The sequence below is a fragment of the Dunckerocampus dactyliophorus genome, chromosome 1 (genome assembly GCF_027744805.1).
Source record: "Dunckerocampus dactyliophorus isolate RoL2022-P2 chromosome 1, RoL_Ddac_1.1, whole genome shotgun sequence".
In the NCBI taxonomy this organism is placed as follows: Eukaryota; Metazoa; Chordata; class Actinopteri; order Syngnathiformes; family Syngnathidae; genus Dunckerocampus; species Dunckerocampus dactyliophorus.
Genome location: NC_072819.1, coordinates 18,212,266 through 18,239,876, shown reverse-complemented (window position 1 = coordinate 18,239,876; position 27,611 = coordinate 18,212,266). Strand labels below are relative to the sequence as shown.

The 27,611-nt window shown below is 40.8% G+C and overlaps 1 protein-coding gene across 2 annotated transcripts in view; it reads right to left on the bottom strand.

Moving 5' to 3' along the window:
• Window positions 1-27,611, bottom strand: part of LOC129194316 (MICOS complex subunit mic25a-like) — a 75,748-nt gene that overhangs the window by 25,330 nt on the left and 22,807 nt on the right. Inside the window, exons 5-6 of one of the 2 annotated variants that reach the window (XM_054799458.1) lie at window positions 22,993-23,076; window positions 10,977-11,047 (exon numbers count right to left, since the gene is read on the bottom strand). In XM_054799458.1, the coding sequence (XP_054655433.1) occupies window positions 10,977-11,047; window positions 22,993-23,076 (155 nt within the window). The remainder of the gene's footprint in view (window positions 1-10,976; window positions 11,048-22,992; window positions 23,077-27,611) is intronic. The other variant, XM_054799463.1, reaches the window with a different exon arrangement.

Below are 27,611 nucleotides of genomic sequence, written 5' to 3'. Positions count from 1 at the left end.
GTGTAAAAATTGACATACATCCAACGCTAAATGTTCACAGGATTTGCATGACATCACAAATGGTGGTTTGAAACCAAAGTCTGGGTTCAAAGCACAGATATGTGAGGAATATCCCATGGGAAGTGCTAATTTGACTGTGCTCCCCATGGGCTGTAGTCAAAATGGTTTGGGGGACATCTAGCATACAGTCGTGTGGAAAAGTTCCCCTTTCCTGTTTTTTTTTTGCATTTTTGTCACACTTAAATGTTTCAAATTATCAAACAAATTTAAATATTAGTCAATGACAACACAACTGAACACAACATGCAGATTTAAATGAAACTTTTTATTATTAAGGGTGAAAAAAAATCCAAACCTACATGGCCCTGTGTGAAAAGGTGATTTTCTGGAAAAGGTTATAGAGCCATTTCTAAAGCTTTGGAACTTCAGCAAAAAACAGTGAGAGCCATTATCCACAAATGGCGAAAACATAGAACAGTGGTGAACCTTTCCAGGAGTAGCCGGCCAACCGAAATCACCCCAAGAGCGCAGCGACAACTTATCCAAGAGGTCACAAAAGACCCCACAACAACATCCAAAGAACTGCAGGCCTGACTTGCCTCAGTTAAGGTCAGTGTTCATAACGCCACCATAATAAAGACACTGGGCAAAAACGGCCTTCATGGCAGAGTTCCAAGAAGAAAACCACTGAGAACAAAAACAACATTAAGGCTTGTCAATTTTGCCAGAAAACATCTTGATGATCCCCAAGATCTTCAAGAAAATACTCTGTGGTCTGATGAGCCAAACAAAACTTTTTGAAAGGTGTGTGTCCCGTTACAGCTGGCGTAAAAGTAATGCCGCATTTCAGAAAAAGAACATCACACCAACAGTAAAATATGGTGGTGGTAGTGTGAAGGTCTGGGGCTGTTTTGCTGCTTCAGAACCTGGAAGACTTGCTGTGATAAATGGAACCACGAATAAGGCTTTACCTTAAAAGGCGGTCATCTCGAAAACTCTACAATGTGGCCGAATAACAACAATTCTGCCAAGATGACTGGGCCAAAATTCCTCCACAGCACTGTCCGAGACTCATTGCAAGGTAACACTTGATTGCAATTGTTGCTGCTAAGGGTGCCCAACCAGTTTAGGTTTTAGGTTTAGGGGGCAATCACTTTTTCACACAGGGCCATGTAGGTCTGAATTTTTTTTTGTCCTGTAACAATAAAAAGTTTCGTTTAAAAATTGTATTTTGTGTTCAGTTGTGTTGTCATTGACAACTATTTCAATTTGTTTGCTGATCTAAAACATTTAAATGTAACAAACATGCACAAAAATAAGAAATCAGGACGGGGACGAACACTTTTCACACCACTGTACATAGGCCTGTCACGATAACAAAATTTGGTGGTCGATAATTGTGCTATAAATTATCATCTATAATCGATAGTATGGACTTTTTTAGACCATGTTTTCATTTGAACCACTAGGTGGTACTCAAGTATAGTGTACCTGTGTGAAGTTGCCTATTGTGGAGCTGCCAAATCGGTGAGGAAGAGGTAACTATTTTGCAAGCGGAGGAACAACACAGCTCACAATGAACTTGTCAACCCCATTGAAATTGCGAGAGGTCACCACTTCACATATGAATCCTACTCATGGTGTCAAAAGAGCTAAAACATCACACAGCAACGGGATAGGTGGATAACAGCAGACAAAACATTACCAATGAATAGTCAGAACATAACCAACAGCTGTCCATCTAGCCATCCATCTTCCTCCACTTATCCGAGTCCAGGTCCCGGGGGCAGCAGTCTCAGTTGGAACTTTCCTGTCCCCAGCCACCTCCTCCGGTTCCACCGGGAAGACACCAAGGCATTCCCAGGCCAGCTGTGGGACATAATCCCTCCAGCGTGTCCTTGGTCTGCCCCGGGCCTTCTCCCACCTGGGCATGCCCAAAACACCTCACCAGGGAGGCGTCTGGGAGGCATTCGGACTAGACGCCTGAGCCACCTCAACTGGCTCCTATATGTTAAGGAGCAGCGGCTCTATTCTGAGCCCCATCCCGGATGACTGATGACTCTTAGGGTGAGTCCAGCCACCCTACGGAGGAAACTCAATGAGATGAGATGCTAAGTCCCCCAAACTGGACTCCGTTGACCCCTTGGCTGTGCCTAAAAATTCTGTCCATGAAAATTATGAACAGAATCTGTGACAAAGGGCAGCTTTGGTGGGGGCCAATGTTCACCAGAAACAGGCTTGACTTACTGCTGGCAATGCGAACCAGGCTCCTGCTCTGGTTGTACAAGGACCGAATGGCACCCAGTAGCGCACCACCAATCCCATACTCCCGGAGCACCCCCAGAGGACACCGCGAGGGACACGGTCGAATGCCTTTTACAAGTCTACAAAGCACATGTACACTGTGTTCCAAATTATTATACAAATTATATTTTTCTCCGATTTTACTAAATAGTCAATATAAATTACAGTCATTATAATTTTCAAGTCATCCACCTTTAGAGTACAATTTCAATGTTATTGAACAAACCTCCCAATGATAACGGTATTTTTTTAATGGTCTTCTTAAAATGCACTGTACCACATTATTATGCGGAAAAGAGTATGAAAGCATTTGACTGGTTGTAAAGAACCAAAAATGGTCATTTGTGTAATTTACGGCATAAGGAGGCTATATTTACTGAAAGCAAAAGCTATTCCAATCACTAACATTTTAACAGGCCAAGTTACATGTTAATATAAGATCCCTTCTTATTCTTGTGAACTTGTGAGTTTTTGGAGCGCTTCTGCTTGAATTTCTTCGTAAGATGTCAGAATAGCCTCCCACAGCTGCTGTTTTGTTGTGATCTGCCTCCCACACTCATAGATTTTTTGCTTTGCGATGCTGCATAGGTTCTCAATTGGGTTGAGGTCAGGGAAAAAAGGAGGCCAAACCATGAGTTTCTATCCTTTTATAACCATAAAAGCCAATGACAGAGAGGTACCGCATTTTCGCGACCATCAAGCGCACCGTATTACAAGGCGCAGTCTAAGTTACGGGTTACCTCTATTTCTCTATTTAACACATACATAAGGCACACCGTATTATTGGTCGCAGGCATGGTAAAACATACGCTAGCATGCATGCTAGCGTATGTTTTTAAAAAGGCAGCTGGAGCAAAACTGAGTTCGGTTGTACTTTATTGAAGTATTTACCAATGTACTCATGTTATTTTTTGATCAATCGTCATCCACAAATCCATCAAAGTCCTCATTTTCTGTATCCAAAATGAACAGCTGAGCAACTTCTCCATCAAACACGCCAGGTTCCCTCTCGTCATTGTCAGATTCAGTGTCGTTGCCGTGCGGCTCCTCAGAAATGATGCCTGCCGGCTTTTGCGAAAGCTCGAACAACAGTGCAAGCAGACACGTTAGCCTAAGCATCCACAATCCATTCACAAATTGTGGCGTAACTCATACAGCGCTGCCTCCCAGTCTTAGTAAAGCTGTGTTCGCCATCTGTCATCCATCGCTCCCACACCGCTCGCAACTCCAGATGAACAGGGACGGTAACGCGTGGAAAAAAAACATCCGGTCTCTTTACGTACACGTCACTCTGCCAGTCAGCCATTTTCTCCTCGTCCTTCCAGCCCTTTTGATTGGTCTTAACGCTGACTCTGGCTGGAAACTTTTCTTCAGGCAGCGTCTTCCTCTTAAAAATCACTATAGGTGGCAGTTTCTGTCCATTACCATGGAAACCAAGCACAACAGTAAAAGCCAACTTGTCATGCCCCATTGTGTGTATCGCTACCGTGCTGGTCCCCTTCTTCTCTACATTGTGGTTCACCGGGATCTCGAAAGTGAGCGGCACCTCATCTATGTTGGTGATGTGGATGGGCTGGATGTGTTTGTCGGCAATTTTTTTACTGCAGTAGGAGCGGAAGATGGCCAGCTTTTCCTTGTAATCCGCTAATGTAATCCTTGCCCGGATGGATAGATGGGGCCGTTTCGTTGATCTTTAATTCTCTTGCGGCTGCTCGATTCCCATGTTGCTCTGCGTAACTGATAGCTTGCAGTTTAAAGTGCGCTTCATGCATGAATGTCATTTTGCTACAGAAGGTACGGTTCTTCATATTGTACCATGGAAGAAAGTGGTCGGTCAGAAACTCTACATACTTTGCTGAGGTCATTTTCACACCTCCAATGACCATAAAGAGCCTACCAGCTCTCTCCCAATAATTTCAATCGAAAAAATGACTCAGCCACCTCCTTGCTGACATCACAGTCTTGTTGAGATATGCTGGCCATACGCTACCTCACCCATCCGGACCACCCAAGGTTGCATAGCCCTCATCAGTAAACAGGACTGTTTGAAAATTAATCTTTATGTATTTGTTGGCTCACTCCAACTGTTTCTGCTTGTGAGTATTGGCTAGGGGTAGCCAAATAGTAGGTTTATGCATAACTGCAAGCCTCTGCCGGATCCTGAACCTTGAGGTTCATGGGACTTCGGAGGCACCAGCAGCTTCAAATACCTGTTTGCTGCTTTGTAATGGGTTTTTGGCTAGCTCAGCAATGGAGGCACAGAATACAGCCCATTCAGACTTGATATCCTTGTCCTCCCCCGGAATGCAGGCGAAGCTCTGCCAGAGTTGAGAGTAAGACTCGACGAATAGGAGACTCTGCCAGATGTTCCCAGCACACCCTCATTAGACCTTTGGGTCTCCCAGGTCTGTTCCGGCATCCTTCCCTGCCATCTAATCCATCTCATCACCAGGTGATTATCAGTTGACAGCTCAGACCCTCTCTTCACCCGCGTGTCCAGAACATTTGGACGCAGGTCTGATGATATGACTACAAAGTCGATCATAGACCTGCGGCCTAGGGTGTCCTGGTGCACTTGTGGACAACCTTATGTTCGAACATGGTGTTGGGTATGCAAAAACTGAACTGAACAGAAGTCCAATAACATCACACCACAAACAAATGGCTGAATTTGTCCAGAAAATATTGGCACAAATTGTTGGGGTTTTTGACTTTGGAGGTTCCACTATTTACACAAGACTCAGATCTTTCTAAACAGGATGCATTTGTCCATTTGTCAACAAGCACACTCCTCCCCTTACATCTTAATCCGCTCACTACACTTTGCCAAAGGCAGAGGTTAAACTGGATTAAACAATCAGTGGTTCTACCTCACATCCACGCTCTACAACCTATAAAAGCAGCATATAATTGACAGTGAATAGGGTTTATCTTTTTTTCTGATAGAACATGCTCTCCTCTCTCCTTTTTACACGAATGCAAATATTCATACAATCCAAGGATTAGTGGCATTAGAGCACACGATTCCACCTGAGGCAAGATCACCTGGTGTTCAGCCTCAGCAACATGTTAGTCTTGCTTTAAATTTAAATTAACTGGGATGTTGTTTTTTTTTACTTCTAAGAAAGTTAAGGCATTCTATTGCACCATGTAAGATACACTACCCGTCAAAAGTTTTACAACACGTAGTACTTCAGAACTCGGAACACCTGTAGGAATGAGTTTCACCAAATGCCAAAGCTTGATCAACCTCCATTTCTGCAGCTATAAAATTGTTGACCCATTTTGTGGTCCCTGAAACAGGTCTTTTTGTGTATTTTTGAAATACACATTATTTTTCAGTTTTGGGTAAACTTACCTTTATTTTAACCTCTGGCACTTCACCAGTTACCTTTGTACCATTTCAAGTTATTCATTGGACTTGAACAACTTACATTTCCATAAATAACTGGAAAAATTGGAGTGCTCTATAACTTTTGACCCGTAGTGTATGCTGTAACTTTAGGTCTTGCATAACAAATGGTGTATTATACAGACCCTTTCCAAAAAAGAATGTAATGGAAAAGTTGTTTAATTTCCATAATTCCATTCAAAAAGTTAAACTTTCATAGATTATAGATTCAGGGCCCACAATTTAAACGATTTCAAGTGTTTATTTTTTTATTTTTACGTAATTTGGGCTCCCAGCTCATAAAACCCACGAAAACAGGAATTCCAAAAATTAGAATACTGTGAAGAAATCACCATTTACTTCTCAGTTTTTGCAGGAAAAAAAAAAAAAAAATTAGGATCACATCAAATCAATCAAAATATGGTACTTTCAAAACGATATGTCAATCTTCAATACTTGGTTGGGAATCCCTTTGCCTTAATCACTGCCTCGATGCGACGTGGCTTTGAAGCAATCAGCCTGTGGCATTGCCTGGGAGTTATGGAAGCCCAGATTTCCTTGATGCTTGCTGTCAGCTCTTCTTTGTTGTTGGGTCTGGTGCCCCTCATTTTCCTCTTGAGAATACCCCATAGATTCTCAATGGGGTTTAGGTCCGGCGAGTTGGCTGGCCAGTCAAGCACTGTGATGGCATGGGCATCAAACCAAGTTTTGCTGCTTCTGGCGGTATGGGCAGGGGCCAGGTCCTGCTGGAAGATGAAATCTGCATCTCCATACAGATCCTCAGCAGAAGGAATCATGAAGTCCTCTAAAACATTCTGGTAGACTGTCGCGGTGACCTTGGATTTAAGAAAGCAGAGTTTACCAACACCTGCACCGGACATTGCACCCCAAATCATGACGGACTGTGGATATTTCACACTGGACCTCAGGCAGCTTGTGTTCTGTTCCTCAACCGTCTTCCTCCAAACCCTTGGACCTTGATTCCCAAATGAAAGACACACTTTACTTTCATCGGAAAAGAGGACCTTGGACCACTGGCCAACAGTCCAGTCCTTCTTCTCCTTGGCCCTTTGGAGACGCTTCCTACGTTGGCTCAGGTTCAGAAGTGGCTTGACCCGAGGAACCCGACAGTTGTAGCCCATCTCCCGGATGCGTCTGAATGTGGTGGTTTTTGAAGCTGTGACTCCCGCCTCATTCCACTCTTTCTGGATCTCGGCCAGATTCTTGAATCTTCCCTGATTGATAATCCGCTGAAGCCCACGATCATCTCTTTTGCTGGTGCATCTTCTCCTGCCACATTTTGCCCTTCCTCTAGACTTTCCATTGATATGCTTGGACACAGCACTCTGTGAACAACCAGCCTCCTTAGCTATGAACTTTTGTGGCTTACCCATCCTATGGAGGGTATCAATGATGGTCTTCTGGCCAGTTGTCATGTCTGCAGTCTTCCCCATATTGAACCGAACTGAGACAATTGAACCAAACTGAAGCAGCAGGTGATTTGACTTTAGTAGATGATTAGTGTGTGACGCTCAGTTTAAAACATTCATGCCCTGCAAAATTTGGGCTGATTTCGTCACAGTATTCTAATTTTTTGAATTCTTGTTTTTGTGGGTTTAATGAGCTGGAAGCCCAAATTATGTAAAAATAAACAAATAAACACTTGAAATCGTTTAAATTGTGGGCCCTGAATCTATAATCTATGAAAGTTAAACTTTTTGAATGGAATTATGGAAATTAAACAACTTTTCTATGACATTCTAATTTTTTGGAAAGGGTCTGTATATCCACTTGGCTTTCTTTGGGATTACGAGCTTTGTTTTAAGTCTGTACTCAAGTAGGCTTATGTAGAAGACAGTTGCTTTGTAGAATCAGGAGCAGTAGTAAAGCCGACAGTTTATTAATTAATTGTACTTACTGAAGTTATTTGTAAGATTTGAGGGCACACTTGGGAAACTTTAACATCAAATACCCCTCTGTCACAGGCCCTGTCACACCTTGACGATCTAGCCAGCGCATGCCCGACGTGATCATTTTGATGGCATACGTTGAACTGTGGATGTTTTTTTCAATTTTGGGCGTATACATAGCGTATTCATAACGACTTTGACGTATACATGACGTATTAGTAACTTATATAGAACGTTTCTATAACTTATAGACAACTTATTACCAACGAATGCGTAGCGTGTTGCCGGTGTTCACAGCTTATGCCCAACACCAGTCTAACTTATGCAAACCGCACGGCAGCGTATGGCCTACGATGACGTGCCGTAGCCTATAAAAAGGCTGCCACTTGATGACTCACTTCACTAGACATCGCAGTGTCAACATCACCATCATGCCGAAGAAAATTTCGAAGACCGCTGCCAAGAAGTATCAGGGCAGTGACGGAGGGATTGATCACCACCCACAGCCTCCCCCTCCCACTCTCACTGTGATGGAGATGACGCAGGTTCTAACGCCTCTTCCCCTGTTGGTTCCATTCCCAGTGTCACAGTGCCCTCTACTGGTCAAGCATGTAGCAGTATAAATATCCTTCAAGGCATACTTGTAGCATAATGTACTGTATCTGCAAACACAACAGCCTCCATCTCCTCTGAGCCAATCCTTGCCAAGAAGACAGCCAAGAAGACACAGTTTTTTCTCAAGTTATGTTGACGTATTACGACTTGTGCGTAACTTACAAATAACGTGTGTGAACGGGTGTCATCGATCGCATAACTTATTGCCTGCGTATGCGGGACAAATGAATCATACATTAACATACGTCGAAAAGTTTTGTGCATGCACAAAATTTGTGGACGACTTGGACGTACTACGTCGTATGCCGGCGTGCTCTTAACTTATACAAAACTTACCCAGAACTTATTCGATGTACGCCAGCGTATTGGCCAAATTTTTCATACGTTGGCGTAAGCCGGCTAAATCGTCTAGGTGTGACAGGGCCTTAACATAGCACAAAACTTTGGCACTTCAATTGCTGTCATGTGTGGAGACATTGGCTTTTATTTGGCCTTCATTGGCTTGTTTTGTATAGAAAAGGAGCTTCCTCAAGCAGTGTCACTATGTTATGTTTTATTGTTTTTCTACTGAGAATGGTTGACTACTTTTTATTAGAATTGGCACGAGATACTCAGTTCACGAGATGAGACAATATACGAGATTAGATCTACGAGAATGAGACAAGATTTTAACTTTATATGAATAGGACTGGACAAACACCGTTTTTAATTGAATTGAGTCACAAAACAATGCAGGTGCGTTTTTGGAAATGTTTATGGTTTTATTACATAAACAATACTATTGTCAGCATTATTTGAGACTAAATTAAGCAGGCAGCTTGATGGAATTGCTCCTGACTCGTTCATACATTCATTCATTCATTCATTCATACATTCATACTCCATGTTCTGGACTAATACGACATAAAAAAAACACACAGTGAAACTACTGTACACTGTTATCAAACGTGTATCGTCAGTTTAAAATTAAAATATATAGTATTTTATCAGATCTACAAGAACGACACAAGACGAGATTTTAACGTTCTTTTTAAGAAGGAAAATATATGACTGGACAAACAGACATTTTAATTTAACAGAGTCACAAAACAACGCGGGTGCATTTTGAAATGTTTATTGTCCCCCAAATTATTATATAAACAATATTACTGTCAGCATTATTTGAGATCAAATTAACCACAAATGTTGTAATATATTTTACTATATATATATGATCACCCAGGACACCATCCGTAGTCTCATTAGGAGCATGCCCCGACGTTGTCAGGCATGCGTACAAGCACGTGGGGGCCACACAAACTACTGAGAATCATTTTGAGTTGCTACAATGACATTTTGGCAAAATGGACCAGTGTGCTTCATCATTTTTTCCACTTTCATTTTTGGGGTGTCTTTGATTTCCCCCCTCTATAGGGTGATCATTTTCATTTCTATCAAATTATGTGGCATCATTTTGTTACTAATACATCACCCAATTATTATCAGGAAAGATATTCAAGATCATTTTTCCCCCAGTTTAGATTTGATGTGTTTTCGAAGTGTTCCTTTAATTTTTTTTGAGCAATATATATATATATATATATATATATATATATATATATATATATATATATATATATATATATATATATCATGATACAAGTACATTTTAAAATGTTTCATAACTTTGCATACAAAGCATGATGCTTTAAGCCAGGTGTGCCCATTACGTCGATCACAAGCTACCGGTCGATCGCGAAGGTAGTTTGGGTCAATCGTGTAAACGTCACTTTGTAGATGTCATATTCCAATTATGGATAATCTAACTCAAGAGTAAGATGCCTATATCTATAACAAAAGTTATCCATTCAATTGTAGAGGCTTGTTATGTCAAAAAAAAAAAAGTGAATCGCTTGATGGCTTTGCTTGCGCGTCCTGAACGCCACTATAGAAACGTGTGTTTTCTGCACTTCTGTTTTTTGAAGTATTATCTTTTTATACCTGCAAATACAGTTAAAAATAGAGAAGTGATGTGAGATACAAATCAAATTACAACTTGTATAACAGTTTTATAATGTTAAATGTAACTAAAAAAAAAGTGCCTGTACAGATAATAAAAAAAAAAAAATTACAAGTTTGACCCTGGAAGAGATTAATTTATACTTATTTATTTTTTTATTTGTTTCTAAATAAATGAAGCTCAACCAGCCAGTAATGGTTTGACGTGGCTTACAATCAACACAAAGGCCTTTCCTTCAAGTAGTCACATTTAATTGTGTTGGTCATGCCTCTTGATATTCAATTTGTTATTATTAGAAAGCCCTGTTGGTGTTCTGACACTATTTTTTTTTTTTTTTACAGTAAACACAAGCTTGCTGTCTACTGTGACTGTGACTAGTAATAATTAGTGAACTTTTCCCAGGTTGAGCCTCATTAAAGGTCCACTGTGAGACACACAGTGACCACAGGGAGTGAAGGGTATTGTTTAACTCAGTTTAATTCAAGTAGCCAATTAAAACACATATTAGTGAGATTTGCTCAGGAGAATGTGGGCATTTAACTGGGTACAAAATAAGGATGGGAACAGATCCTAATCTATCGCTGCTTATTAGCCTACTGTGTGTGGTAAATGGGAGCGTGTGTGTGTGTGTGTGTGTGTGTGTGTGTGTGTGTGTGTGTGTGTGTGTGTGTATGTCAGAGACCTGAGGGATAAGGCAAATTTGTGTATGATTGTGTGTGTGTGTGTGCGTGTGTGTGTGTGTGTGTGTGCATCTCACCTCACATGTGATTCTGTCTTGGAGGCAGCTTGGTGGAATTGCTCCTTACTCTGTTCATACATTTCCATGTTCTGTACAAATAGAAATAAAAACCATAAAGTGAAACTACATTGTTATCAAAAGTGTATCATCAGTTAGAAATTAAAATGTATAGTATTTTATTAGGTTTATGATGATGTCAATGCTACTGGTGTTGCCATGGTGACCACAGATCATCCTGACAATATGGGTGGACTTACAGTGTCCGACAGAGACAAACAAGCAGCAACATCCAAACACTCCAAACACAGAAATGATCCAAAATCAAAAAGACACAAACACCATAAAACACATGCAATGAGAAAATGCTGGATTTACAAAAATTTTGCAGGATAAAAAACAAATGCAAAAAAATGCTGCAAATGCCAAAAACACACAAACCCAAACCCCCCCAAAAAACACGAGAGAAATGTTTTAAATTCACAGAACAAAACCGAAGTTTGTCAGACTACAAGGGAAGCCAGACCGAAGGGATGTCCATCTTGAACGTTATGTGTGGGAGGCTGGCTGGCTTTTGAACAAGTGTCATTGTTAAACACTAGGTCGTAATATTTTACAGCATTATAGAGCATATACTGTGCGTCGCTAACGTCTGGTTCCCCACTGTTCCGTGAAATTGCTGCATTTCTGTCATGCAGTTGTTATTTGGGTTTGTATGCATTTTTGGCATTTTCAACATTTTTCTTTTGAATTTGTTTTTGATTTTGCAGCATTTATTTGATTGCAGTCATTTTAATTTGCAATATATTCCCGTTACATTTTTTTTTTGTGTTTGTGTGTTTGTATACCGTCCTGATTGAAATTTTAAAACCAGTTGAAGAATTGCAAGAATTTACATTTCGCACTGTTGGATCTTAAGGAGTTTCTAAGTAGAGCTTGAAAATGCAAGAAGAAGAAATGAGAGAAGTGAGAGAAAACATTTTTTGAGTAAGCAGTTTATTGCAGACAATCATTAAACTGAAATAGGCTGTTTATCAGCTGTTTAAAAGTTTAGTCAAAAAAAAAAAAAAACGAAACCTCCTAAAATAGAAATAAAATCTACAAAAAAGAACACAGTAATGAGTAGCTGCACCATTCTTGTTAATCACCTCAATAATTGGTTTGGGCATGCTTGATGCCAGTGTTTCCAGGAGGCTAATGAGAATGTTGCTCCAGGTGGTGATGATGGCTTCAGGGACAGCATTCACTGTCTGGAACTGATGTCCTTTTTTTCTAAACTTCCCTACCATCTATCCCCAAATGTTGTCAATTGGATTTAGATTAAGGGGAACACGCAGGATGGTCCAAAAGAGTGAGGTTACTCCTCTGGATGAAGTCCTTTGTCAGGCGGCCATTGTGAACTGCAGCGTTCTCCAGTGAAATACACAGTCATTACCACACAGACGAGGCCCTTCAGTCATGAGGAAAGGTCCCTGCAACATCTCCACATAGCCAGCTGCCGTTTGACGCCCCTGCACTGTGCCGTGTGGAATACATCTCAGGTGCGATCTCTTTGTCATGCCAGTAACGTTGGAAGCCATCAGGACCATCAAAGTTACATTTTTTGTCATCAGAAAATAAAACATTGTTCCATGTTTCAATGTCCCATTTTTGGTGCTCTTGTAAAAATTCCAAACAGACAGTTTTGTGGCATTTAAGTAGACAAGGCCTTTGATATTTTTTTCTCTGAAAACTCTTCTCTCACAGATGTCGTGTGATGGTTATTGGACTGCACTTGGCTCCAGTAACAACCTTCATTTGGGCCGAGGATCATCCCGTGGCTTGACGGACAATCGGATCCCCATCCTTTTGGCTCAACCGCTTGATTTTCCCCCCCCATAACACTCAGCATCTATGAAGAAGTTTAAAATGACTGTCTTACTGTGTCCAACCTCAGCAGCAATTGTGCGTTGCAAGAGGCCTTGCTTATGTAGCTCAACAATCCGACTGCGTTTAAAGACAGAAATCCTTTTTGCTTTTGCCATCAAGACAACCTGACAGTGTGAATACCTGACAAAAATGACATTAAATCCCCATTTTGCCAAGATTTGGGCTTTTAAAAGCTTAAACTTTTTGTGAGCTCATGAATAGACTATTTCAATAGAATGATTGTTTGAAATAAATTGCTTACTCAGAATATTTTTGTCTCACTTCCATGTTTTCTTTTGGAATTTTGAAGCTCTAATTAGAACCTTCTGATGATTCAACTGTGCAAAATATAAATAAGACTATTTTTATTTATTTATTAATTTCAATTTTTTGACTGGTCTTAGAATTTTGATCAGGAGTGTATTTTTGGTTTTGCATCCTTTCTGCAGTTGTCCCTATCGGCCACCGTACAGCCGAACCTAAACACCTGTTCTGTTAACACTAGCCTCTGTGCCAACTTCCCTATTCAATTGTGTTGCGCGCAATGCCTGTGTAAATGTTGCTGCACACAAAAAATCACCACATTTACTATAGAACAGACAATTCTAGTGCTGAAAGGAAAACTGCACTTTTTTGGAATTTTGCCCATCCACACTTCTTTCTCTTTTCTGTGCATTCTAAACAGACAAAAACAGCTATCATGTGGGAGCTAACAATGCAACGGGACACACCTGTTTCAACTATAAAGCCATAAAAAACCCTACCTTCTATTTACATAACTGACCTGTATATAAGCTACAGCAACATTGTTATTGTAACATAAATAACTATTTTCCTGACATAGTGATGCAGCGCCTGAGCATGTTTTCCTTTAACATGCTAAATCCTTAAATGCATACTTGCGCTGTTTTCTTTCAAGTATATATCCATATATTCCGGACTATTGAGCGCACCTGAATATAAGATGCGTCTGCCAAAAAAAAGAGAACATTTTTTTTGTACATACATAAGCCACACTTGTCTATAAGCCACAGCTGTCCACGTTGTTACATGAGATATTCACACAGAAAGAAACACTACAAACCTTGTAATCCTACCTACACTTCACAGTGTCACTCGTTAGCTCCGGTGAGATGTGAGATGCCTAAATGCACTATTTCCTGTTTTGGCACGCTAAGCATCATGGGAAAGTTCTTTTAGCCATATAACAGCCACATCATTGTTTAAGACGCAGGGTTCAAAGCGTGTGAAAAAAGTAGCGGCTCCTCAAATTATGGTAAACAAGTCTCCATAAGTGATTAAGTAAAGCAACATTTCTTTCCACAACATTAAATCTGTGGTTCTTCTCTTAAATTTTAAGATTTTTTTTCCCCAAGCAAACATTTGAATGAAGGAGAGTGGTCTTATGAAAAAAGCAAACAAAAAACACTGCTAATCTTGAGGCTCTCCTATACTGCTCTCCCTGGCTTAAGCCTGCACACATAAAGCCTCCTCTACAAATATTGAACCAATAAACGTTACCGGCTGAGAGGAAAAAACAAGGAAGGCGGCAAAAGTGAAGAGGAAACGCTTTAGAAGATGAGCAGAACATCACAAAAGAAAAGAAGTGGGGAACATGAGTATTAAAAAAAAATGGTTAAAGCAGTATATGGCCCTGTATGGGCTGTAGTCTGGGCCATAGATGAAAGAAGCAGCATCCAGATTCAGAACTCCATCAATTCATCATAAATTAAGCAGTAGTAATGGTTCAAACATGTACTACAGTAGATCTCATACTCAAGATACTGTATATATATATTTTTTTAAATCTAAAAATAAATTAAAAAACAAGAAAAAAAGATCATTACCAAAGAAGTGTGGATAAGGACATAACTACAGTCAAGCATGAGTGTGTTAGTATCATGGCATGGGGGGCTGTGGTTCAGTGAGGGTAAACATGAATTGTAACATGTACTGTGAGCATGATCCCCTTCCTTGGGAAACTAGGCTCCATGACAGTATTGTACCAAGATAACACGCCGAAACACACCTCCAAGATACTGTAAGTGCTTTGTGAGGAAGTGGAAGGAAAAGGTGATGGAGTGGCCAAGTATAAAGGCCAAGTTTCCTGAACCCAATTGAGCACCTACACTGACTGCTCTTAAGTCCAACATCAAAGTTTAATTTCTGTAGTATTATCCCTTGAAAAGATGCACAGTAATAAAGTGGTTACTGAAACGTGAGGAGTGTACTCACTTTTGTGAGCTACTGTATGATTCAGTTTCAGGTTTACACTTCTTGCAGTGGCTATAATTGCCCGCTTCCTGATTTCTTATTTTTTTGCATGATTGTCGCACTTAAAGTAAATGTTTCATGTCAAACAAATTAAAATATTAGTCAATGATAACACAACTGAACACAAAATACAGTTTTTAAATGAAACTTTTTATTATTAAGGGAGAAAAATCCAAACCTACATGGCCCTACGAGTGAAAATGTGATTGCCCCTAAACCTAATGACTGGTTGGGCCACCCTTAGCAGCAACTACTGCAATCAAGCATTTGAAATAACTTGCAATGAGTCTCTTACAGCGCTGTGGATGAATTTTGGCCCACTCCTTTGTTGTAATTTAGGGTTTTCCTGCATGAACCACCTTTTTAAGGTCATGCCATAGAATTCAGGATTCAGGATTCATCTCAATAGGATTCAGGTCAGGACTGTGACTAGGTCAAAGTCTTTATTTTGTTTTTCTTCAGCCATTCAGAATTGGACTTGCTGCTATGTTTTGGATCATTGTCCTGCTGCAGAACCCAATTTGGTTTCAGCTTGAGGTCACAAACAGATGGCTGGACATTCTCATTCCTGATTTTTTGGTAGCATAATTCATGGTTCCATTTATCACATTAAGTCTTCCAGGTCCTAACAAGCAGCAAAACTGCCCAGGACCATCACACTATCACCACCACATTTACTTTTGGTATGATGGTCTTTTTCTGAAATGCGGCATTACTTTTACGCCAGATGTACTGGGACGCACACCTCCCAAAAAGTTCAACTTTTTTCTCGTCAGACAAAGGTATTTTCCCGAAGGTCTTTGGGATCGTCAAGATATTTTCTGGCAAAACTGAGACAAGTCTTAATGTTCTTTTTGTTCAGCAGTGCTTTTCATCTTAGAACTCTGCCATGCAGGCCGTTTTTGCCCAGTGTCTTTCTTATAGTGGAGTCATGAACACTGACCTTAACTAAGGCAAAGTGAGGCCTGCAGTTCTTTGGATGTTGTTGTGGGATGTTGCTCTTGGATGAGTCGCCGCTGCACTCTTGGGGTAATTTTGGTTGGCCGACCACTCCTGGGAAGGTTCACCACCGTTCCATGTTTTCACCATTTGTGGATAATTTTTTTCCAAAGATGGCGCCCTCCGTGGCAGACGTCTCTGTGACACTCTCCCGTGTTTTTCAAATTTTTGCTATTTTATTGTTCATTTTGGACATTCAACACACTCACGCAATACATTACAACAGAGAGACACTTTTGAACATCGGGTTCACCATGAACTTTCATTTAGCCTCTCAGACTTTGCCTTTCTTCTGCGCCGGGAGAACGCAGCAGCCTGCGGGCCTGGTGAGCTGAATACCCGGCGAGCAAAGCATCCGAGGCGTAAACGAGGCAAGCGGGCCGGCCTGCATGCTAGGCTAAAAGCTAGAGCGACTAGGCCACCGCTACCAAGCCTGCTGCTAGCCAACGTCCGCTCTCTTGAAAACAAGATGGACGAACTACGAGCAAGGATTACAGCTCAACGTGAGATCAGGGAATGCTGTGTCCTCACCTTCACAGAAACCTGGCTGACGGAGGATATACCGGACTCGGCGATCCAGTTAGAAACATTTGCTGCTTACCGGGGAGATCGGACTTTAGCGTCTGGTAAACACAGAGGTGACGGCGTCTGTGTTTACGTAAACAAACGGTGGTGCACAGACGTTGGAAAAGCACTGCTCACAGGACATTGAGCTGCTGATGGTGAAATGCAGACCTTTTTATTTACCTCGTGAGTTTAGCGCTGTGTATTTAACTGCTGTTTACATCCCACCACGAGCTAACACCGCTAACGCACTAGGCCTCCTGCATGACATCATTGATAAACACGAGACCAAACACCCAGACGCTGTATTCATTATATCTGGCGATTTCAACCACTGTAACTTCAGGACTGTCCTCCCCAAATATTACCAGCATGTGAGCTTTCCCACAAGGGAAAATAACATCCTGGACCAAGTCTACAGCAACATGAAAGGTGCTTTGAAGGCTGTTCCAAGACCCCACTTTGGAAAGGCCGACCACATCTCTATTTTCCTTTATCCAACATACAGACAACTTCTTAAAAAAGCTCCCCCTGTAAGTACAGCAGTTAAAGTGTGGAATGAAGAAACTGATCAAGTACTTCAGGACTGCTTTGGCTGCACAAACTGGGATGTGTTTAAAACTGCAGCGGGGAGGGAAGATTGTACTGTTGATTTGGATGAATATGCTTCTGCTGTTACTAGCTACATTAGCACATGCATAGAGACTGTTACCACCACCAAGTATTACAGAAAATACCCTAACCAAAAACAGTGGATGAACTGTGATGTAAGGGCTAAACTACGTGCTCGTTCGACTGCATTTGTCATGGGCACCGCTGATGACTACAAAAAGGCCAGATATGACCTGAGGAGGTCCATACAAGAGGCCAAAAGACAGTACAGACAGAAGCTGGAGGGCTACTATTCCACCTCAGACCCTCGGCGCATGTGGGCGGGGCTCCAGCACATCACAGACTATCGACAGCGGAGTAGCGTAGCCACGTCCAGCCAAACCACACTTCCAGACGAGCTGAATGAGTTCTATGCCCGCTTTGACACCCAAACTCCTGACGAGCAGAGAGGATGGCTGGACTTGGGGAGCACACAGGACTCACCTCTCATGGTGACATCAGCTGATGTGCGCAGGGTTCTAAACAAAACAAACCCACGAAAAGCAGCAGGCCCAGACAACATCTCAGGACGTGCACTTCGGGTTTGCTCATCAGAGCTAGCTGATGTGCTTGCCGACATATTTAACCTGTCGCTTGCACAAGCATCTGTACCGACCTGCTGTAAGTCCACCACCATAGTGCCCGTACCCAAGAAGAGCAACGTGACCTGCTTAAATGACTATCGCCCTATAGCACTCACTCCTATTGTTATGAAGTGCTTTGAAAGAATAGTCATGACCCACATCAAAAAGAGCATCCCGGCGGCAACTGTGGACCCTCTACAGTTTGCATATCGCCAGAACCGGTCCACTGATGATGCAGTCAACACTGCCATCAACACAGCCCTTTCTCACCTACAGGGCCAGGACACATATGTCAGAATGCTATTTATAGACTATAGCTCTGCTTTTAATACAGTCAGCCCCCACAAACTCACAAATAAGCTCCTCACACTTGGCCTGTCTCCCTCCCTCTGTAACTGGGTGTTTAACTTTCTCACAGGCAGACCCCAGTCAGTCAGAGTCCACAATCGCACATCCAGCTCAAGAATTGTGAGCACTGGGACCCCACAGGGGTGTGTGCTGGGTCCACTCCTCAACACGCTCTTCACCTACGATTGCGTGGCCTCTCAGAACAACACCAGCATCATTAAATTTGCGGATGACACTACAGTCATCGGACTGATCACTGGTGGTGTTGAAACATCATACAGAAGAGAGGTGGCGGACCTCATAGCTTGGTGTCGTGCTAACAATCTCCTTCTCAATACAGATAAGACTAAAGAGATGATCATCGACCCAAGAACAAGAGAAAAGGAGCCGCATAGACCCCTGTTTATTGATGAGACTGAGGTGGAGAGGGTGAAAACCTACAAGTTCCTTGGCACACACATCAGCGAGGACCTCACCTGGTCTCACAACACCCAACAAATTATGAAGAAGTCCCAAAGGAGACTGTACTTCCTGAGAAGACTGAGGAAATTTAGCATGTCCACCACAATCCTGAGTTGCTTCTACAGATGCACTATCGAAAGTGTCCTTACCGCCTCCATCACTGTTTGGTACGGTAACTGTACAACACGTGATAGGAAGGCACTCCAGCGGGTGATCAAGACCTCACAGAACATTGTTGGGGCAGCCCTCCCCTCACTGCAAGACATTTATAAAACCAGAGTCCTACGAAGAACACACAACCTCATCAAGGACAGCACACATCCACAACACTCATTATTCACACTCCTACCGTCAGGCAGACGCTACAGGAGTTTGAAGTCCAGGACCACAAGGCTGGCAAACAGCTTTTACCCACAGGTCATCAGGCTTCTCAACAAAGCATTCACACACGCCACACGCAACACAAGCACACACTCATAGCACTTTATTTATTTATTTGTATTATTTATTTGTATTAATGTCTCTTCTGTTTTTGTTGCTTAATTTATTGGTATATATGTTTATGTGTTTATGTTTATGTTTTTATTTCTTGTGTTTTCTTTCTTTTCTTGGGAGAATGAACAGAATAAGATTTTCATTGCATGGTATAACTGCTGTTTTACCATGCACATGACAATAAAACTCTCTTGAATCTTGAATCTTGAATCTAATGGCTCTCACTGTGGTTTGCTTGAGTCCCAAAGCTTTAGAAAAGGCTTTATAACCTTTTCCAGACTGATAGATCTCAATTAATCTCAGCTAACGTATGTTTTAACGCGGAGAATCACTTTTTGTAGGTTTAGATTTTTTTTCTCCCTGCATTTTGTGTTCAGTTGTGTTGGCACTGAATAATATTTAAATTCATCTGATGATCTGAAACATTGAAGTGTGACAAACACGCAAAAAAAAAAAGAAATCTGGAAGGGTCCAACATTTTTTCACACCACTGTAACATATTTGTCTAGTTTATTGAATTTTATGCATTGAAGAAGAGTCACTGGCATTTCCACAGTAATGATTCTTTGATCCATCTGAGTAAAACTGGAAAAACGCCATTCTGGTGGCAGATGGGACTTAACCTGGTTAAATCTCTCAATTTCTTGTTTGTGTTATACACTCAAGAAAAACTTTTCCTACATACACAAAATGCTTATTTCTTTCAAATATTGTTCACAAATCTGTCTAAATCTGTGGGAGCAAGCACTTCTCCTTTTCCAAGATATTCCATTCACTTCACAGGTGTGGCATATGAACAGTGTTGGGCAAGTTACTTTGAAAAAGTAATTAGTTTCAGTTAGTACTTACATGTCACAGAAAGTAACTGAGTTATTTATTTATTTATCAAAATTATCACATAAACATATAAATTATCACATAAACACTGCAATTCTTTTTAAGTATAAAACAAGCAGTATAAAATTATTAATATGAACTTTGCATAATAAAAATGAACTTTGAATTAAAAAAAAGTAAAATTAGCATGAAAATACAACATTTTCACAGCTTTAACTTTCAAATAATATATTTCAAGTATCTTATTTTTACTTTCAATAAATAAGATATTTCCAACTATAATAATCCTGTTAAGTGCAAAAGAAAATAAATAACAATGAGGTAAAATGCTCTTAAACAGTATTGCAGGTTTGAATTGCTCGTCACAGACGTACACAGTGTCTTTGCACCAGGACACAACGTGCATCTAACAGGTACTTTTTTCTCTTTTATCTCAGTCAGATTAAAATAGTGTCGATACTTCCAGCCTGTAAATGCCGATTTTTTACCTGTCCCTGGCCCTGCTTCACTCGCCATCGCTCCCTCTTGTTTTGATTGAGACCGCATGCAGCATGGGATATGTGAGCATCCTCCCACTTGACTCCTCAGCCAATCAACACGCGTGTGACCCGCCGCTAATTGTCTCATCTCAGAGAGAGAGAAATGACATCCCCCGCTGCCAAGCTTGAATCAAAGCAACGCGCCGCATTTCATTCTAAGTAACTAGAACGCCATTGCAAAAATGACAACAGTAACTAGTTAGATTATTCTGTTAGTGATTAAGTAACGGCGTTGGTAACCCTGTTATGTTTTAACACCGTTACTCCCAACACTGCATATGAAGATGCTGTTTAGACAGCATGGTTATTGTACAGGTCTGCCTTAGGTTGGCCACAATAAAAGGCCTCTCTAAAATGTGCAGTGTTAATACACAGCACAATTACACAGATGTCACAAGTGTTGAGGTAGTATGCAAAACACATACTGGCTGCAAGAATGCCTCCTAGAGCTGTGGCCCGTGAATTTGATGTTCATTTCTCTACCACAAGCCATCTCACAGAATTTCGCAGTACACCCAACCAGCCTCAAAACCGCAGACCACGTGTAACGACACCATCCCAGGACCTCTACATTCAGCATCTTCATTAGGTACACCTGCACAGTACAGAGCTGCAGCAAACATTCTGCCTGTATGGCTATCATACTACATTATATACATAAGCGTGGTCAAATATTACACCCCTGTCAATACGTTGCAGTATGCACATTGCAATGTTAAACTTGTTTCGTTACGCAGTATGTTTTACAAGACAGCTGTATACGACTCATACGTCAGTCACTGACGGGGTTTGTTTTTTTTCGCCTGCATGCTTCTAATTTGGCTGGTGAAATAAAGTCAGGTGATAAAAACTTTGCTTGTAGTACTGAACACGGTGTTTTTGAGAAAAATACAGTGAACAAGGCTGACAGCTTATTTGCCTTTTGTCCATCAGGAGATGTTTGCATGAATCACCAAATTCTTTCAGATCACTGACACCAGGGGTCACCAACGTGGTGCCCGCGGGCACATTTTGGAGTGGCCTTTTATTGTGAACAGCCCAAGGTACACCTGTGCAATAGTCATGCTGTTAGAGTGGTCGTCTCCCAACCTGAAGGTTGCAGGTACGATCCTCTATCCTCCTATGATCATGTCAAAGTATTCCTGGGCAAGATACCAAACCCCAATTTGCTCCTGACGCTGTGTTATCAGTAGTTAAATGTGCGAACAGTGACAAAACGCTTTGAGTGCCTTGGGGGTGGAAAAAGCTATACAAGTGAAAGACCATTTACCATCTTGATATGTCACATTTGTGAGGTGGATGGTTTATTTCGGCAAGTATTTAAGTTTTAAGTAGAGTCAACATTAGGCTCTGATATAAGTCAAGATGCTACTGTACAAAAAGGTCTCAATTCTCTACCTTACATTTTAGCTTAATGTCTTACGTTCCTTTTGATGTTGGAGAGGATTTCTTGCATAGAGATCTCTGCATTCTAAGTTCTCAATGTATTCTTCATCTTTGTGTAGTGTTTTACAATGAACAATAGCTGTCTTTTACACAAAGAATGCTTCGTATTCCACCTTTTTTTGTTTAGTAATTCCTATGGCATCCCAAACCAGGTTATATGTTAGTACTAACGTTAAGGTAATATAAGCAAAGTAAACTAAAGAAAGAAAAGAAAACTAAACTCATTGAGAACATTTGGCAGAGTCAAAGAGACTTAAACAAGAGCGTTTTGTGGCTCCGGGCACAGTAAAGCAAACACACTGAGCCCTGCATATACAGACAGAAATACACACATTTGTACAGTTGACACACAGCACACCTGATTATACAACATGCATGCAAAACGCAGACGTGCTCGCTGTCTCCCCCGTCTTTCTGTCCTTCACACTCAAGCCTGCTGAGAGGTCTATCAACAAACATCCAAGGCCAGACACCAAACACAGCTTGTGCTGCCCATATGCCAGCCTGCCAGTATTGTAGAGCCTCTGTAAACCAAACCTGTTGCTAATGAGTTTCTCGCAAATAGTCGAGCATCTGACACCAGGACTGTGTGCCAAAGACATCCTTCTCTTTGGAGTTGGTTGCACAAAAGTTGGATTTCACATATGTCCTATTCAATGTACTGGAGAAATTCTTCCCCAAGCAGAGTTCATGTAAAGGTTTGTATTGTGTGGTACCTGGTGAAGCCGAGACTTCAATACAAATGTTTTTTTTCCAGTTGAAAGCAAATAAATAGGCTCCCTGCAGAGTACTTCATACTTGCTAAAATCTCTGATCTTGCACTCACACTGGCAGAAACATCAGTAGCTGACTCATTTCTTATACTGATGTTATTTTTTAATATACAGTATTTTGGATCTTTAGTGTACTCATGCATGTTTGTGTTTGTACCCTCTTCTCCAGGAGCGCCACCTGCTCCTTGTAGAATGCATCCAGTGCTTTCAGCTGTAATTCTTTCTTCTGTAGCTCCTGAACCTGCAAGAAACATACACACATCAAACGCACACACACACACAAGCAAAGGTGGATTAAACACATGGCTGCTGCATGGTGGATTGGCCAGGTCTACAGTAGCTGTAATAAGTCAGATGGAACAAAACCCCAAAGTCCCAACATCCAAAACTTTCTCCTTCAGTCAACTATGAAATAAAAAGTTAGCAAATGAAGAAGTATGGTGAAATACTTTGGTTTGCCAGCACAACCAGAAAAAAATGCTACTGACGGCATTCAGAAATTATCTTTGTCTTGTAGCTGTGATTATTGGGAGGGGGCTAAGCGGCATAGAAAATGAGAAAATGGATGGATGGATGGATAGCACATATGTTTTGACATCATGTTTTGATCGTGCCCAAGTCATTTTTTGACTAAATTTGCTTAAATCAACTCCTTATTATGCTACCCACCTCTAGTAAATGTGTCTACATCCTCAGTTTAACAGATCATGCGATTCTACACTTGTAATAGTACATGGCCTATGTCAAGAGTGTTCTGAAAAACTTGGTTATGAGTGGCTTTGATATTACCTGTAATTGCTGTTGTTTGTTGCTGATGTTTGCAAAATACTGTATGCACACAATGGGGTTATTCTGAGAAAGTGTCTAAACCATTCCAGGCTTTGTGCTCAAGATGCAACTCAACAAAACCTAAATTCCCCAAAGAGAATTGAACGGTACTTGAACAGTGGTTATCAACTTACTTTGTCATGTCCAGTTTTTGGCTTTGTGCAAGTGGATAACATGAAAGGGGAAGTTTGACGTCATATTCCTTGACTTCCGTCTTTCTTCCCTTGTTAATTCCCTTTTTTCTTGTATTTTTGTTGCAACAAATTACTTTCTCTAGCACAATGCTGTTCAACTGATGTTCACGAGGGTATAGTACCACAGTGTGTTCCAAAAACTGTTTTTATGCAGACAGAGGAGGGAATAAGTACTCCAGAACTTGGAACACTTGTAGGAATTAGTCACACCAGCTGCCAAGGCTTGATCAAACTCCATTTCTGCAGAACAGGTTTAAATTGTTGACCCATTTTTTGGTCCCTGAAACTGGCCTTTTTGTATAATTCTGAAATACACATTATTTTTCAGTTTTGGGTAACCTTACTTTTTTTTTTTAACCTCTGGCACGTCACCACTTACCTTTGTATCATTTCAAGCTATTAATTGGACTTGAACGACTTCAATTTCAATAAATAACTGGAAAAATTGGGGTGTTCTAAAACTTTTAACCGGTAGTGTACACGTACATACAATTTTGCGCTGTTCCGTTTGTACGTTACTTTGCTGACCAAACGTCTCAGTGAGTGTTGAGTGTCGGGACGAAGGTTCTGCATCGTGATGTGTAGTTTTCTCCCAGATTGGAAAAATGGGTCGGGTGGTTATGTTTTAGGTGGGCAAGTTCGTTTTTGTTGCCTTTTTATGATGGTATCACTTTAGAATAAAGTGAGCCTACTGGCTCGTTCCTGTTGATGGGCTAACCTTGCTCATTATTAATATTTCCGCATGGGGGCTGAGGCATTTGGCATTGCAAGCATCTTTTCCCTCCTAAGTCCCCCCTGTAGTAACTTTTACTACATTACCTTGCGCTGCTCCTCACAAAGTGTCACTCTTTTGCTGTGTGTGTATGCTAGCGGCCCCGCCTCACCCCACAGAAACAAAGTGACTGTATAACTGACAAGAGGTCTCACTCTCTTCGCTGTTGTTCTTTTAAGCATCTAAATGCTGAAATAATGCAAAGAGTGAACTCTCTTCCTGTTTGGAGGTGAGAGAAAAAAAAGCAGACACACACGCACATGGCAATATTATGACTGGCAAGATTATCGGGTTCATTTTCATTTATCATGTGGTTAATTGATTTTTTTTATTGCGCAACAGGTTTTTTTTCCCTGAACGGGAAATGTTTTAATCTTGCGAGATCTTGTGACACCCCTAATGTACACACGCACACACACGCACACACTAAATATGCTTTCTATACATTTTCTACCGCAATGACCAGAACACCTGCATGAAAACTGTCCGATTAAAATGTAAATCCCCCAAAAATTGCTCAGATTAAATTAAAAGCACCTATTGTTATATATTTTAATGCAAACATTACCAGTTACGACACATTGTGACTTTGAAACAAACTGAATTCAACTATACAAAGTTAACACTCAGTTCAAATTAAAGCGGCAAATTTAATGGGTTCTTGAAAAATAACAGCCTTTACCTTGAAAAGAACAGCAATGCATTACTTGAAGTAAACATTCCAGAGGGCATAAGAAATATCCGCTACACATGAATGCCAACCTTTATTATTTAAATAACAGCACTGCATACAGAAAAACACATATACTGGAAGGATGATTCATCATAATTATCAGGGCTCCTGAACACCAAATCATACCTGATCACTTGTGTATTCCACACAAACTTAAACGGTAGCTTCGCGGCCACAGTACACATTAATGCACAATAAATTAGTGAATGTGTCAATTCAGTATCCACAATGGAGTTTACGCTTGGCAGGGTTTGAGTTACTAGGGAGCGAGTTTAAATAAAAGCAAACACACTTCCTTGCCCTATCTGTATGCCACTGCGCTAGTCCAGATTTAATTTACAGCCAAGAGAGAAAAATGAGAGTGAATTATATGACTCCCCTGTTGTCTCTCCAGGGGTCCTGTGAGTCTTTGGTAGATAACAGGCAGCCAGGCAAGACTCAACACACACAGGCCAAGAGAAGGTCCTTTCTCTGTTGGAATACCTGGCATTGTCTGCTGATATTGGCCATCTGTATTGGGTTTTTTTTACCAATGTGAGACAATGACTTCACTGCTTAGTCCAATCCGTGTGTCTTTGGACATGTCTACGCCAATAAAAAAAATTACCACATGACTGAGGAAACTAAAAACTAAATTTCTATTTTTGTAAAAATGAGATAAGTTGAATACCCACACATGCAGCACACTCGTCCCCAGTGGGCACAGTGTGTATACTGTGTCACCATCTGATAACAGCAGCAGTCTGTTCGCACAATCGCCTCCTCTCATTATTTACTCTGCTGGGTTTATTTAACACACAGCTAGCAGCAAGGCAATAAATTAGCACTCAATAATAATTGGCCTGGTAATTACAGCCAGAGATGAAGAATAACAATTTGGGCCACAATTTTTTATTTATTTATTGACTTATTTATCTATTTACAGCTCCTCCGGTTTGTCATGAATAGTTTTAATTTTATGATAGCTGCTCCCTCAGCACATAGCACATTTTAAATAAGGTTATGCATATATTTATGCAGAACTTCATTTGTTTTAAATGTTTTTATTTATTACTTACTGTTATTTGTCATGGTACATATTGCACCTTTAGGATAATATTTCAAATTCCGTCATTCCATTCAATTCAAATTGAAAATTTGCTCATAACTGTTGTTTTCCCTTAAAGGGCCCATGTTAAACTATTTTTCAAATATTTCAAATAAGTCTCAGAGGTGCTTGATGCTGGAATTTAGACAGTTTAAAAGTGCTTTTAGTAAGTCCTATTGGGAAAACACTGTATTGTGTGTCTGTAGCTTTAATGCTAAAGAGCTTTGCATGTCCACGCCTGTCTGCGACAGAGGGTGTATCCACGAAGAGATATTGTGTACTTTGTCCACTTTTTACATATACATGGTTACTCTGCACTTGTACAACGTTATAGATGTCATATCACATACAACAATGTAACATTAAAGAGTGGGACAAAAAGACACAGACGTAAACGTCTCCAACGACATGTTTTGCAATTGAGCACAAAATGCAACAAACACATGTTGGTAGAGTGTGTCCAGCAAGCTACCCATCATGCTTTGTGGTGAGAAGATATGGCTGTAATTTAGGCATGTGTGTTGTGCATTATTGTTGACTGTTGTTTTTGTGCTTATTGTGTTGTTTTTGTTAGCACCATGAATGAGATGGTTGTTTGGATTGCCACATAATAAATGCTGCTGAAACCAATCATGTATTGTTTCTTTTTCCAGTGTGATTCAAACTTGCCACAATTGCATGGAAAGTCATGTTGCAAGCTACTACTTCTATTTTTTTTTAATAATAACTTACACTGCTGTGTTAGATGGAAGTAAACTTTAATGCAGTTGAAAAACTAAAGTGTATCTTACGGAAAATCTAAATTCATTTTGTAGCCGCTTTTTTACTCACGCAGTTGACTTCCCATCTGTGAATGCACCTGCCTGTGTAAGTTACATGGAATAAGGTGCAGCATATTGAACTGCAAGCACACAGAAAAAACACACAAATCCGCACACATAGACACATAGACCCGGTGAGCCTAATAGCTTAATATGCAGAACCATATCAACTCCTGCAGATTACAATTACTGATACACATGCTGGCTTATCAGCACCTCAGCCTCATCCTCGTCCTCTCACTCACTCATTTTTATCCTTTCACTAAACCCTCTGTGATCTATCAATGCTTCTTTTTCTGATTTTCCTCTCTTGTTTACTTCTGTTTTTCTTATTACATCTG